Consider the following 13,688-nt stretch of genomic DNA (forward strand, 5'->3'; position numbering starts at 1 on the left):
TCTCCATCCCATAATGAAGTGAATATCATATTTTAAGCATTTTCCGAACGATTCATAATGAAAAATATTTAAAAAATTGGGGGGGGGATAACATAAAAGTACTCATATTCATTAACATGTATCTTATATGAATCTGTGACAACAAGCTTTGTTTATTAACATCACGTTTCGTGAACCGTAACTTTTACACCGGTTTTCTGGTTTGAAACATCATAATTATTATATTAGAAGAACATGAGTTTTTTTTTTATATTCGTTATTAGAAACAATAATTTGTAAGTAGAAATAATTTTATAAGGACGGTATGAAAATTTAAACTTTTTTGTTCCATTGTACAGTAAATTTTGCCATTTTTGAAGTTATACTTTTTTTGGCGCTTGAGAAACTGATCAGAGTGTATTTTCAGCAAGGTACGGAAGTTACGCGCGCCGATATAACATACCAAGAAGATTTGCGTAGACCCAGGAGGATCTGTTTGCACGCACATGCGTGTAGTGTCTAATTTAGTCAGTCGTTCAATGCAATAAGTGATTAGCACGTGTTTTAAACATAACAGATATAGAGTCGTAATAAATATATATTCATATATATGTATTTGTATGAACGGATTGTTGAAGAGGGATATTTTAAACTATGAATATTGTTGTTCATATTCATAAAACTTTATTTATATTGCAGCGTATATTTTTGTGAATTTTTTTTTTGAGAAAATTGTGTATCAAAATTTGAGGTTATAATTTATATAAGTATTATTTCTTATGAGTAAAATTATATTTTTTAGATGAATAATATTTAGATGAAATATATTAGTTTGTTTTATACGACAACGAATACTTCAATACTTTTTAAACTGTATAAAATAAATATTATTTAATTTAAGTGTTATTTATTCAAACTTTTATTCATGGTATTTAATGTCGTCTATCGATCGTTTGACTCTGTTCAAATTTGTTTGTATGCGTAAAATATTCTTCTTTTATTCACGCCAAAGAAGTATAACTTCTTACGCGCGTACATAGTACACACAAGCTTTTTTTAAACACAAAAACAGTATGTATACAAATAATGTAATTTGTTCACTCAACATTACATCCAATTAACTCGCTTCGACTGATGTTGGAATTCAAATATCGTTAACAGTCAAGTGGATTATTTTGTTTCTACAATCCATCTTTTCCAAAGGAATGTCTTTAAGGCACAATACTTACCTTAGAAAAAGCTGAAAAAAAAAACAACAGCATTTGTTAGGCTACGGTTTTCTTCTCGCCATAATTAATTTCTCAGAATGAATTGATTTTTTTACGGGGCTGTGTTGTAACAGAAGCCGGGTTAATAAAAATAGTTGAAGTAAAAAAATATAAAGTCCTACGGCCATCCTGGGTAAGCTTATAACTTTAATCTTTAAACTTTTTTTCTCGAGCGACTTCGGCGATAGGGAGCGGCCTGAACAACTTGGTTTCAGAGAGGGCCGGCCACTTGACGACCTTCAACTGGTACGACCGGTGGACAACCTTTTCATAGGCCTGAATAGGAAAACAGTGACCGCGCCGTTTTCCTAGATGTGACTAAGGTCTTCGATATAAGTATTGGAATAACGAAGATAAGTAAAATAAATTATTACTGATTTATTTTTTAAAAAAAGTAAAAGTTACAAATACGGGTATAGTTATAACGCAAAAAGACAACGGTCTGGCTATGTTCACATCGGAAGTGCGACTTTTAATGATTACCTCTTAACGACTATGTCACCGTGAACCGTCAGTATATACGTCTACCTTCGGCAAAGGATGGGCATTGCTTCCTCCAAACACTAGGACCTCCAAAAGGCGCATTCCTGCTAGACCGGAAGGCTTTAGCACCGAAAGGACTGAAGGGGAATTACGCAGGGAGAACGAATCACTACGCGCCAATCTCCTAAGGTCAGCTCCGGTCATCATTTTTCGTTCCGTTCCGAGATAATTGTTCCAAGGAAGTTGTAACATGTTTGCGAGGACGTATCTGGTCTGGTTACCACTTTTTTAAGGAATTCTTAAAAACAATTTCTTATATTGATTAAGATAGTTCTTTAATTACATATTTATACTTGAGACAGTAATTATAAGAATTAGCAAAAGACTACCCTTTCTCAGAATTAAGGAAAGTCTTTTCTTAATAAGGTAATTTTAAAATGAAAAATGATTTCCTTCTAAAACTTATGTATTATTTATTTACTTCGCCTGCTGTGTAGTAGGCAAACGTTCATTCGTTCGTTTTTAATCTCACATGTGAAGAATATTATCTAGTTGGGATTAAAAACGTACTAGTTCATAGTAACAAACTCCCTCCCTACTTTGAATTTCACATCCATTAGTGGTGTTCTTGACGAGGGGTTGTGAGTTTGGTTATGTTTTTGTTGAGTACTGTTTTTACGTTGGTTTTGATAAGAAACTTATTTTTGTTGGTTTAATCCTATTTCCTAAATACAGATCACGATATATTTGATGTAGAATAACATAGTTGAGTTATTGCGAGTAGGAGCGATTTCATTTTTGTTAATATGATCTTACATTTTCTTTATTTTGTTGTGTGGCAAGTTGTAAGTACTCAAACAAATGCAATTTCGATGATTGATTTTTCAAAAGTACGAAATGCTTTATTAATAGTCGGTAAGAAATATAGTTAAAAAATATTTTTTTTATAGTTTTTAACTATGCAATTTTATATCATGCTAAATAAATAAATTGTCACGTTTATCTGTCTTTTTCAAGCGGATGATGCGGGTTTTGAAATGGGAACGTATTTGAACAAGATTTGTCAAACCCCAAATTTGGATGCTTTGGGTAAAAAGAGCCTTATTTTCAATAATGCCTATACATCTGTAAGCAGCTGCTCCCCTAGGTGAGTGAAGCTTCCGTAAAAAAAAATTTTATTCATAAAAAATATTTTTCCACTAAAATATTTGTTTAATGATGTCTCATAGAGACATCATTTAAATATTTGAAATATGATGTCTCATAGAGAGCTTTTTCATACTTAAGTTATTGTCATGGCTTAATCTAATGGCATTAAATTAACAGTTCATTGCTTTTTTATGTTAATTATTACCATGCTTTAGTATGATAGAAAAGTAATAGCCTCATTATTTCATCTATGAGTTTTATCTGTGACTTATTTAGGATTTTATGCCATAATTTTCACTGAGGTAAAGATTGCCTTTGAAGAGTTAAAAATTATTTGCTGAAAATTAATATATATTTTTTTTTTGGATGTGCCATAAGTTAGATTAGTGGCATCTTCTTCAGTGGATTATGAAATTTACTGTTTTACTAACACTTGCCCTAGAAAGGTTATAAAACCCTTTTGTAAGCTATCTAGTAAAATATATATATATATATATATAATGTTGTGTTTAATAGTTTTCTGGAATTTAATCTCTTTAAATTTCATGTTTAAGTGGGTTGAGATGTTTGTATTTTATGTGCCATGTGTAAAATTTATACTCATAGCCCCGTCTAGGTGTGTTGTTTCTATGAGATAAGTTATATTTTAATTTAATTTTCTGTAAGATGCCTGTCTAGTCCTTAGTGCAGGCACTGTAGTTTAATTAGTGTATTTCTGAGTTGCTGTGTATATCTGTTTGTTTTTTGTTGGTATTTACTGTATGATTATTATGTTTATTTGTAGTTTTGAAAGTAAAAGTAACTTTCCATTTGTAAAAATATTAGCAATTTTGTATGAACGTTTGTTGATGTGTAAGCAATTTGTATTTTTTTCACTAGTTTGTTTTTTTTATTTTGGCTGTATCTTATAAAAGTTTGTGTTTAGCTAATAAAATGTGCCAGGTTTTATTATTGAGTTTAGTTTTTCAGTGTAATTGGTTGACTAGGATGTCTGAATTAGGCAATATAAAATGTGTTAGAAACTTGCATCTTTGTACTATATGGACTGATAAGATATGTTTTGAGAAACTGTTAGTTATAGGACATCTTCTACATACTTTAAAAGAATGTTTGTTAAAAAGGGTTTAAAACGATTATCATACATTTGAGAAAATAAAAACTAATAATAGTACTAAATTAAATTTCAGAAATGAGAAAAAGTGGTTGCAAATGTGTTTAAATGAGTAAGTACATGCATTCAGGTTAGAGGAAATTACTCTTAACTTCTGTTATGAAGTTAAAGGTAAAATGTTAAAAGTATGATCTGAATTGCATTTCTTTTGATCCAAAATAATTGACTAACAACTGTGATTGTTGTTACTTTGTTTAATTTTGTTATATTAAATGACAAGGATTAAGTTTTACAATGAAAAGCTACTGTGAATGTTGCAACATGTGTAGTTTTATAAAGGCAAAGTTTGTTTGTCCAGGGTAATCTCAAGAATCACTGAAACAATTTGAAAAACTCCTATATCATTTTAAAGCTTATTCTGGATGTGATTGCCTATGTGAAAGGCAATCACATAATTCTCATATGCTCTGTTAATTTTAACCTTTGATATCTATTCATGGTAGTAAGATTAGTATTATATACACATATATGTTTATAGTAGCCACCAAGTAATGGTGAGCTTGTATGATCAGCCCGCATGTCACTGCTATACCATTGTTCTCGGAAACATTGGCACACCATGATGCATCTGTTGTTTACAAAGCAATGTCTTTTTTTGTGGTTACAGTATTATGAAAGTGACGACATCATGTTTCAAATACTAAGCAATTAGTTTTATTTTATTTTTGTTTCTCTTTTGTTTTTCCATGTATATAAAGTTCAGTTCTGTGGATCTGACTCTTGGTACAGTTCTTTTGGCGTGTATCATGCATTTTTTTACATAGTCAATTAATGTACAATATGATATTTTGTAAAATGTTTTTATAGTAGTTTACAGTTCAAGCGTTTTAAAGTAGTTCATTAATGAGTGAATAGTTATGGCTGAATTTAAGGCTGTTGTAAAAGGTAAAAACTTTGAAGACGGGCACACAAAATTGTAAATAACATTATGATTTTATGAAGAAAGAGTCTTTAGCTGTAGGAAAATTAAAAAATGTCAAGCGTTTAATTGCTATACAGAAATGCGAAGAGAGAATTGCAGCTGCCTGTGGCATTTCTAGGACTTGGTTCAAAGCCTAAGAAAAGAAAAATATAGAACTTTTTTGATTCGAGGGACCAGACTGTTCATTCATCACCCTGAAAAAGAAATGTTCTATACCAGTTAGATGATTTTGATAAAGGTATGGTTAGGTGAACTGTGAATGAATTTTACTCAAAGATAGGGAAGCTGCCAACAGTTTACAAACTCTATAAAGAATTGAAAATTAAAATTAGTTTTAACGGCAGTGAACTAGTTTAAGAAGAATTTTGAAATTAAGTTTTAAGTGGCACAAAACAGAAAACAAAAGGAAAATTTTAATTGAAAAACATGATATTATGCAGAAAATGATTTCATATTTGCAGGAAATCAGTGATTTTAGAAAATGTAACCGAGCGATTGTATACATAGATGAATCCTATGTTTTATCATCTCATTCTACAGCAAAATAATAGGCTGATGATAGTGGTACAGGACTTCATTTTCCAATAAATAAATGTGAACGCTTAATTATAATTAAAGCCGGAGGTGAAATGGGCTTTATTCCAAACGCAATGTTAACTTGGACAGCCACATCTAAAAGTGGCGATTACCATGATAGCATGAATACTAAAAATTATTTGAAATGGGCTGAAGAAAGATTAGTTCCTAACCTTCTTCCTCAGTGTGTAGTAGTTATTGTCAATCTCTCTTATCACAATACCCTTTTTGAAAAACTTTCAGTGTCATCAAGCAAGAAACAAGACATTACTGTTTGGCAGCAGAAACATCGTATTCCATTTTTCTCTGTCAAATGCTTAAACCACAATTGTATGAACTAATTAAGTTTAACAAAATTAACAGAAAATGATACCAATTTTACAAATTTTTGGAAAGAAGTGGGCATAAGTTCTGCGGCTTCCATCATAACATCCTGATTTAAATACAATTGAGGTAGTATGAGCAGAGGTAAAACAAATGTTGCGAGCAACAACACAACATTTAAGATGTCTGAAGTGCAGAAATGTGTGAAGATAAAATTAATTCGATGGGTGACAACAATGGAAACCTTACTGTAAAAGGTTAAAAAAATTAAAGGTGAATATTGGAGACAAGAATCGTTAATAAATTCTCTGACAGAATCTTCCATTGTCTCTTGAATTAGTGACAGTGATAATAGTAACAATTACACTGAAGATAGTAATGACAATGAGGAGAGCGTTCTAGCAGAGGAATTAAATGTATAATTCATTTTCCAGTAATGATGTCACTAACTGCATCCAGTTATCAATTATAAAAAAATTTAGAGGGGGTTACTTTTCAGCCACCCAGTATAATAAAAACCCACCGGGTTGGTGTAGTGGTGAACTCGTCATTGCAAATCAGCTGATTTTGAAGTCGAGAGTTCTTAAATTCAAATCCTAGTAAAGGCAGTTACTTTATACAAATTTGAATACTAGATTGTGGATACCGGTGTTCTTTGGTGGTTGGGTTTCAATTAACTACACATCGCAGGATTAGTCGACCTGAGACTGTGCAAGACTACACTTCATTTATATTCATACATATCATAATCATTCATCCTCTGAAGTAATACCTTACGTGGTTCTGAAGGCCAAACAGCAAAAGAGAAAGATAATAATAAAATCACAAATACAAAAATTATAGATAAAACAAATACATAAAAGTATCACAAATACCAAACTTTGGAGTGTGATTCAGTGTAATGACTAGGAAGATACTTTCACTGGGATTGAAAATATTTTAAATATGTTTCAAGATTATGAGACAACACAGTCAATACATATTTCTGATCAGTTAACATTAAAATTGATAAATCGCTTGATATTGCTTTTTATTATTTTACATGTTTCCTGTGGATTCTTTATTTGTAACGCCATACATTTTTAATTAGTATTATTAACCATAAGGATTTCTTTTTTAATTTGTGATTTTAAACACTGATTTTAACATTTTCTCAGTTATTGAATAGTATTTACATAGATTTATATGATTTTTTTTTTTTTAGATCTGATATTAACCTGCCTTCTGAAGGCTTAAAACAGAAAAAATTAGCATCAAATATATATATATTTTTAAACTAATCATTTTAAACTTTTTTTTTTTGTGGAGGGAGGTGGAAATGCATTACACGCGAAGTGTTGGACTCCTCCCACTGGTGATCTTATCCAACCACCATCAGCAGACTACTGGCTAAAACTACCCCCCATTTGGGGGTAGTTTTAGCCAGTAAAACCTGTGTACCCTGGAATTTTCAGAAGGCATAACTTCAGGATGCGCAAGCCTCCTTATGAACTCACTCGTACCAACAAAACATTGTGAATGCTCAAGACAAACATAATACGCACAATAACCTTTCGTAAAACACAATGAAAGTGACGAGTAAGACATACATCGATCTTACAAGCTAATCTTATTTCTTTAATAGGAAATAAAACATGAAAATAAAGCACAAATAATTTTAATCTAAGAAATATTACACAGCAGTCATTCTTATAAAAAACAAAAAAACTATCATATAATTTAATTAAATCATTCTATTAACTTCTTGAGGTTAAACAGCAAAAAGAAGATTGATTTTAGTCCAGTAAAAATTCTGTTAGAAAATGAGAAATGTATTTAAATGAAACACAGAAAAATGCAGAAAATTTAACACATACTACCATAAAGAAAGAGCAGTTATTGAAAAAAAATAGTTGTGCATTTTGATTTAAACAATTAATTAATTTTAGATACAGAGAAATTAGTAAAGGAAAACATAAATGTAAAAAATGTTTAAAAGTAAAAGAAATTTACAATAAAAATAATAATAAATATAAAGATACAATAAAAAAAGTGAAAACTACATATGCCAGTGTTTTAGACAGTTTTACTTTTGTTAGACAGTTTTTGTTTAGACAGTTTTACTTTTGTTTTCTTTTCTTTTTCCTGTTTACCCTCGGGGAATTACTTTAGAGGATGAATGAGAATGATATGTATGAGTGTAAATGAAGTCTAGTCTTGTACAATCTCAGTTCAATCATTCCTGAGATGTGTGGTTAATTGAAACCCAACCACCAAAGAACACAAGCATCCAGGTTCAAGTAGTCAAATCTGTATAAAATACTTTAACTAAAAGAATTTGAGTATCTGTTAGATTTTCAATCTATTTTCCTTGCCCCTCTCAGGACCATATCATAGCTCCTCCTTTTTATTTTAGACTAACACACTTGATACCATCAGTCAATATGTAACATATATAATGTATAATTGTACTACATATAAATAAAATACTTATTTATTTAATTATTTGTTAGTTTGTGTTGATGTTATCATACTTGTGTATGAATTATTGTTCAGCCGTTCAGCCATATTGACTGGCTTACCAAATCATCAAAATGGAATGTATGGCTTGCATAATGGTATTCATCATTTTAATTCATTTGATGGAATAAACAGTCTTCCAAATATTTTATCAAAACATACAATAAGAACAGGTACTTTTTTATTTATTTTTTAAAATATTGTTATTTGTAATAATAAAAAAAAAAAATTTGTTTTATATGAGCATACTTATATTTAATTTTTGCTTGCAAAAAATAACATTACTCTATATATATAAATTGATTTTAGAGAAATTACAATTATATAATAATTATTTTTATTAATAATAGGTATTTGGATTTAATATTTATAACTGAAGACTTAATTTAACATTGTGTTAACATTCAAATCATATTTCACCAATTACCCCACAATGTCATATATCTTACCAACTATATATACACATATTGTATTAATTTGATCAACCTAAGTACAAAATTAATAAAAAAGGATGACACCTACCTTATTCCATAATCTAAGCAAGAGTGCTTCACAAGTCCCTTGCGTCATCAGTTGCTCCATATAATTTTTTAAATCCTTCATTCCAAATTGCACATTAAATTAAAATTAAAAACCCTGTACTAAATATGAGATTTAAAATTTTAAATTGTTAAAAGATCCTTTTCCAATTAAATCAAAATAGAAATAATACTAAAATTTTTTAAATTGTAAATTAAAATTAAAAATTGCATATGTATAAAAAATATGAACTCATTAATAAAATTAAATTAAAAGTCAAAATTAAAATCAATAATAAAAACAAAATAGAAATCAATGTAGACTAGCTAGCCAAAGTTATGTAACTGTCACACATACAGTCACATAACTTTGGCTAGCTAGTCTATAATGATTTCTATTTTGTTTTTATTATTGATTTTAATTTTGACTTTTAATTTAATTTTATTAATGAGTTCATATTTTTTATACATATGCAATTTTTAATTTTAATTTACAATTTAAAAATTTTTGAATTTAAAAAATCTTAGTTTTATTTCTATTTGATTTAATTGGAAAAGGATCTTTTAACAATTTTTAATTTTAAGTCTCATGTTTAGTATAGGGTTTTTAATCTTAATTTAATGTGTAATTTAGAACGAATAATTTGAAAAATTATATAGAGCAACTGATGATGTGAGGGACTATGGGAGTAGGGAGTACGGAATAAGGTAGGTGTCATCCTATTTTATTAATTCTGTACTTGAGTTGATTGGATTAATATAATTTGTGTTGTACAGAGGAATATGATTTCCAAAAGGATTGATTTTAGAAAACTATATATATATATATGCATGCACACACACACACACACATATATATATATATACACACACTCACCGTCCTTGAAGATATATATTTATATATATAAATACTTTTCACATACACAAACAATAACTTTTTTCTGATGGGATGAATGAAATTGCTGTAAATAAACTTTTTCAGGTGCTGGACTCACAACATTCTTTTCTCCTACAGTCAGTGTTCCTCTTTTTGTCCACTGTTGTTTAACATAACGATTGTGTCCCATTCACACAAGAAGCAGCAAAATTTAGTATATCCAAGTTGGAACCTATGTAACAGTGCTGTCACTTTTAGATCTCCACAGTTATGCCACAAATGTTTCCCGTACTGAATCATATCCAACACAAGTTTCATACTTTCATGTGAGCTGCATGTACAAAGTGGGTTTATGGGATATTATTCCCAACAAGAAGAAGCAGTTCTTTCAAACTATGCTTTCAGTTGTCTATAAAAAGATATCATTCATCAGGATGGTGCTTATATCCCACCACACATAAAATATAGCCTCGTCTGAGAACATAACTTTTTTAAGATAACAATCATTTACAATTCCTTTCTAGCCATGTGATCTTTTAGTGTAATGTTTTGCAATTTTTGTAATTTATAAGGACACAATTTTAATTGTTTTTTCAAAATATTGAAGCAATCGGTCATGGAAGATTTAAATTGCATGCTGCACTCTGAGTTAACTTCCCAGGGCTGTGAACAAAAGACTGATGAATGATCCCATTTTTTCTTCTGATGTTCTAGGCCTGCCTGCACTCATCTTATGTTCAGCACTGTTAGTTTCTTTAAATTTATCATACTCAGAACGAATACTTTTTCTAAAGGTGGCTCTAAGTTATAGCGAGTTCTAAAAATATCATTGAACTTGTGTGTCTGATTTTGTTTCAAATGTGCTTTCATCTGTGGATTCATGGCAACTGATGTACGCAGTTATATATGTAATCACAGTGCTATCTAGTATTTGCCAAGAGAAACTTTATGAGTTATCTGTTAAAGAATGTTTAACGATTTACTAATAAGACTACTACTTTTTTTCTAATAAGGCATCAAAGTTCTTCGGATAATTCTTGGACAACCAGTAATTTCATAAATATGTTACACATAACTGCAATAATAAATAATAGATATGCTTTATCAATTGATAAGTTCCTTCTTTCATACAACTTAGATAATTTTTTCTATAAATTATTTTTAAATAAGGTTTGATTTGCATGATTGTATATCAGTGATTATTTTTAACTAACAAGGATCTTAATTGCTAATATGAAAGTATTAGGTTTGATCCTGTTAAGGGTCTGAATTTTTTCTGCAAGATCTTGGAAACTGACATTCTAAGATTTTTCTCAATAAAAACAGTGTTTTAAGAAACTAATTTATTTTATTTCAGGAATTATTGGTAAAAAACATGTTGGACCAAAACAAGCTTACAAATTTGATTATGAAGAAACAGAAGAAAATAATAGCATTCTACAAGTTGGGCGTAACATAACCCGTATTAAATTATTGGTCAGAGATTTTCTTTCTCAAAATAAATCACAGTAAGTCATATATAAATCTGTAAACGTAGTGAGCAAGTGATTCATATGAATCTGAAATTCTTTGAGATCTCTAGAGCAGTTTCATTTAGTCAAGGCTACTACATACTAATGGTATACATTTAATTATGTTACACTTTCTGGGGAGTTGTTATAAGTAGAAAGTGATAATGAATGTTTGATTGGAGACAAAACTGATGTACCGGTACTATTAAAAATTTAACATGTATAGATCTTTTAGTCTGTCAAGCAGAAGGGCTGGTGATAACTGGAGTCCTACCCCTTCCTCAAAGTGCACAGAATTTCAGTTATATAAGCTCATAAGTAATCACTGTCTTTAAAAAAAAAAATACTATGATAATAAAGAAAAAAAACAATGTTCGTTTAAATAATCATATATTGTAAGCATTTGTTTGAGAGTTAATTACTATAATGTCAGTAATAGTCGTAGGAAGCTGAGCTGGGGTAAATTTCAGTAATATAGATTCAGAGAGAGAATGCAAGATTTACAATATTTTTCAATGATAATTATTAATACACTTGAATCAATGTAATATTTATATTAAAAATCTAAATGAAGAGTTAAGAAAAAATTTGAAAATATAATTGTTGTCTTTAGAAATTATTAAGTCATGTCAACATTACGTAATTAAAATTATTTCATATGAAGACTAAAAAGTATTGCTTCTAACTAAATTTCTTAAGTTATCAAGCAGAGTTATTGTAACAATTGAAGTTATAAAATATCATATTAAAAAAAAAAATATGAAAAATCATCATTTCAAAATGAGATGTAAAAAATTTGGCCCATTTAAAAGGAAATCCAACCTAATGTTTGGTACTGTAAATTTGTCAATAATCAGCTAATAATTGAAGTCTTGAATATGTACTATTAGATGTTGCTCAATACATCTGTTACAGAAAGCCAGTCTTACCTCATGGTATTCTTCAAAATGTTTTAACAGTGTATTTTAAACATCTTTCAGCTTTCATCTGTTGTCATAATAATTTACTTTCACCAATCTTGAAGAATTACTGAATATAGATGCAGTATTTCTTGATTTTTCAGTAGAAACTACAGCCTAACACCTGCATAAAGCTTTATGCCTCCATAGAGCTTTAACACCTACATACATAAAGCTTTATATATTTCTTCTAATTCTTTGCCTAATTATAATTATATCTACACCTACAGTTATATTCTACACCTAATTATAGTTGTATAAGAATGATGACAGCATGTATGCTGAATGAATTTCACAGCATGTAAAAAAATTTACCCCAACCAGAATTTGAATCCAAATCTTTTGTGATGAAAGCAATATACTAATTTATCTATATTTATACCTGGTTTCATATTGATTCATCCTCTCATGTCAACTATTCTTTCATATCCTGTCCATGAGTTTAGTCACTTTTATCACTGTTAACCATTTTCCTGATTTTATTTTCTTAATCCAAGTAAAAAGCTCCTTTTTCTTCCTGTGAAATTTTATTTTACAGTACTACACCTAAATGCATGTGTCATGAACAATAATTTTTTTCTTTGTAATTTTATTTTCTAATAAATAATGCTTTGTAAAGCAAAGTCAGAAATATTAACGAATATTAAACATTTTTAAAGAAGTGAAAATACATAATGCTTTGTTTTTAGGCATAAAGGGCTAATAATTAATAAGACATGATAAATGAAAAAAAATCATTTAAATAAACAAACTGATTTAGTAGAATTCCAGCATCTATAACATTACAGGCACTGAAATTATTAACATTCCAGGTAATTGTTTGCACCTGCTTATAATTATTTTATTGTAATCACATACACTACTAACCTAGATATGGTATAATATGAACTTGATATGATATCATGAAATTTGATTTATTTTGGTAAAATTTGCTCTTTTTTAGGCCATTTTTTTTGTATGTTGGCTTTCATGATCCGCATCGGTGTGCACATACGCATCCAAAGTATGGCATATTCTGTGAACGATTTGGTAGTGGTGAACCAGACATGGGAAGGATACCAGATTGGACACCTATAATCTATGAGCCAGATCAGGTTCAGTTACCTTACTTTGTTCAGGACACTCCTAGTGCTAGGGTTGATGTTGCTGCTCAATACACATCAATATCCCGTCTGGACCAAGGTTAAAAGTTAACATTACAAAAAAAATAAATTCCCTATCATTACTAACACTTTTCATAATTAAACAATTTTTCATATGAATTATATCTGAAATTTTTAATTATTAAATAATGAATTCATTTAATTTTACTGAAATAAATGTTTTAACTGTTATGTTTTTAACTAACTTTTTAACTTGTACCTTATTTTAGTTGTTGAAATCGAAATATTGTATCAGGTAAAAATCCACTTTCAGTGAGTTTGCTTTACATAATCAAGTTATTAAGTTTAT

The 13,688-nt window shown here is 29.4% G+C and overlaps 1 protein-coding gene across 3 annotated transcripts in view; it reads left to right on the forward strand.

Moving 5' to 3' along the window:
• Nucleotides 1-1,518: 1,518 nt before the first annotated feature.
• Sgsh (N-sulfoglucosamine sulfohydrolase) overlaps nucleotides 1,519-13,688 on the forward strand; it is a 35,811-nt gene continuing 23,641 nt past the window's right edge. Inside the window, exons 1-5 of one of the 3 annotated variants that reach the window (XM_075357075.1) lie at nucleotides 1,519-1,919; nucleotides 2,748-2,877; nucleotides 8,408-8,544; nucleotides 11,124-11,274; nucleotides 13,180-13,418. In XM_075357075.1, coding sequence (XP_075213190.1) covers nucleotides 2,768-2,877; nucleotides 8,408-8,544; nucleotides 11,124-11,274; nucleotides 13,180-13,418 — 637 coding nt within the window. In that variant the 5' untranslated portion in view covers nucleotides 1,519-1,919; nucleotides 2,748-2,767. Of the gene's footprint in view, nucleotides 1,920-1,948; nucleotides 2,157-2,337; nucleotides 2,646-2,747; nucleotides 2,878-8,407; nucleotides 8,545-11,123; nucleotides 11,275-13,179; nucleotides 13,419-13,688 lie in introns of those variants that run through there. The other 2 variants (XM_075357073.1, XM_075357072.1) reach the window with 2 other exon arrangements.

Source organism: Lycorma delicatula, chromosome 2 (genome assembly GCF_047948215.1).
Source record: "Lycorma delicatula isolate Av1 chromosome 2, ASM4794821v1, whole genome shotgun sequence".
In the NCBI taxonomy this organism is placed as follows: domain Eukaryota; kingdom Metazoa; phylum Arthropoda; class Insecta; order Hemiptera; family Fulgoridae; genus Lycorma; species Lycorma delicatula.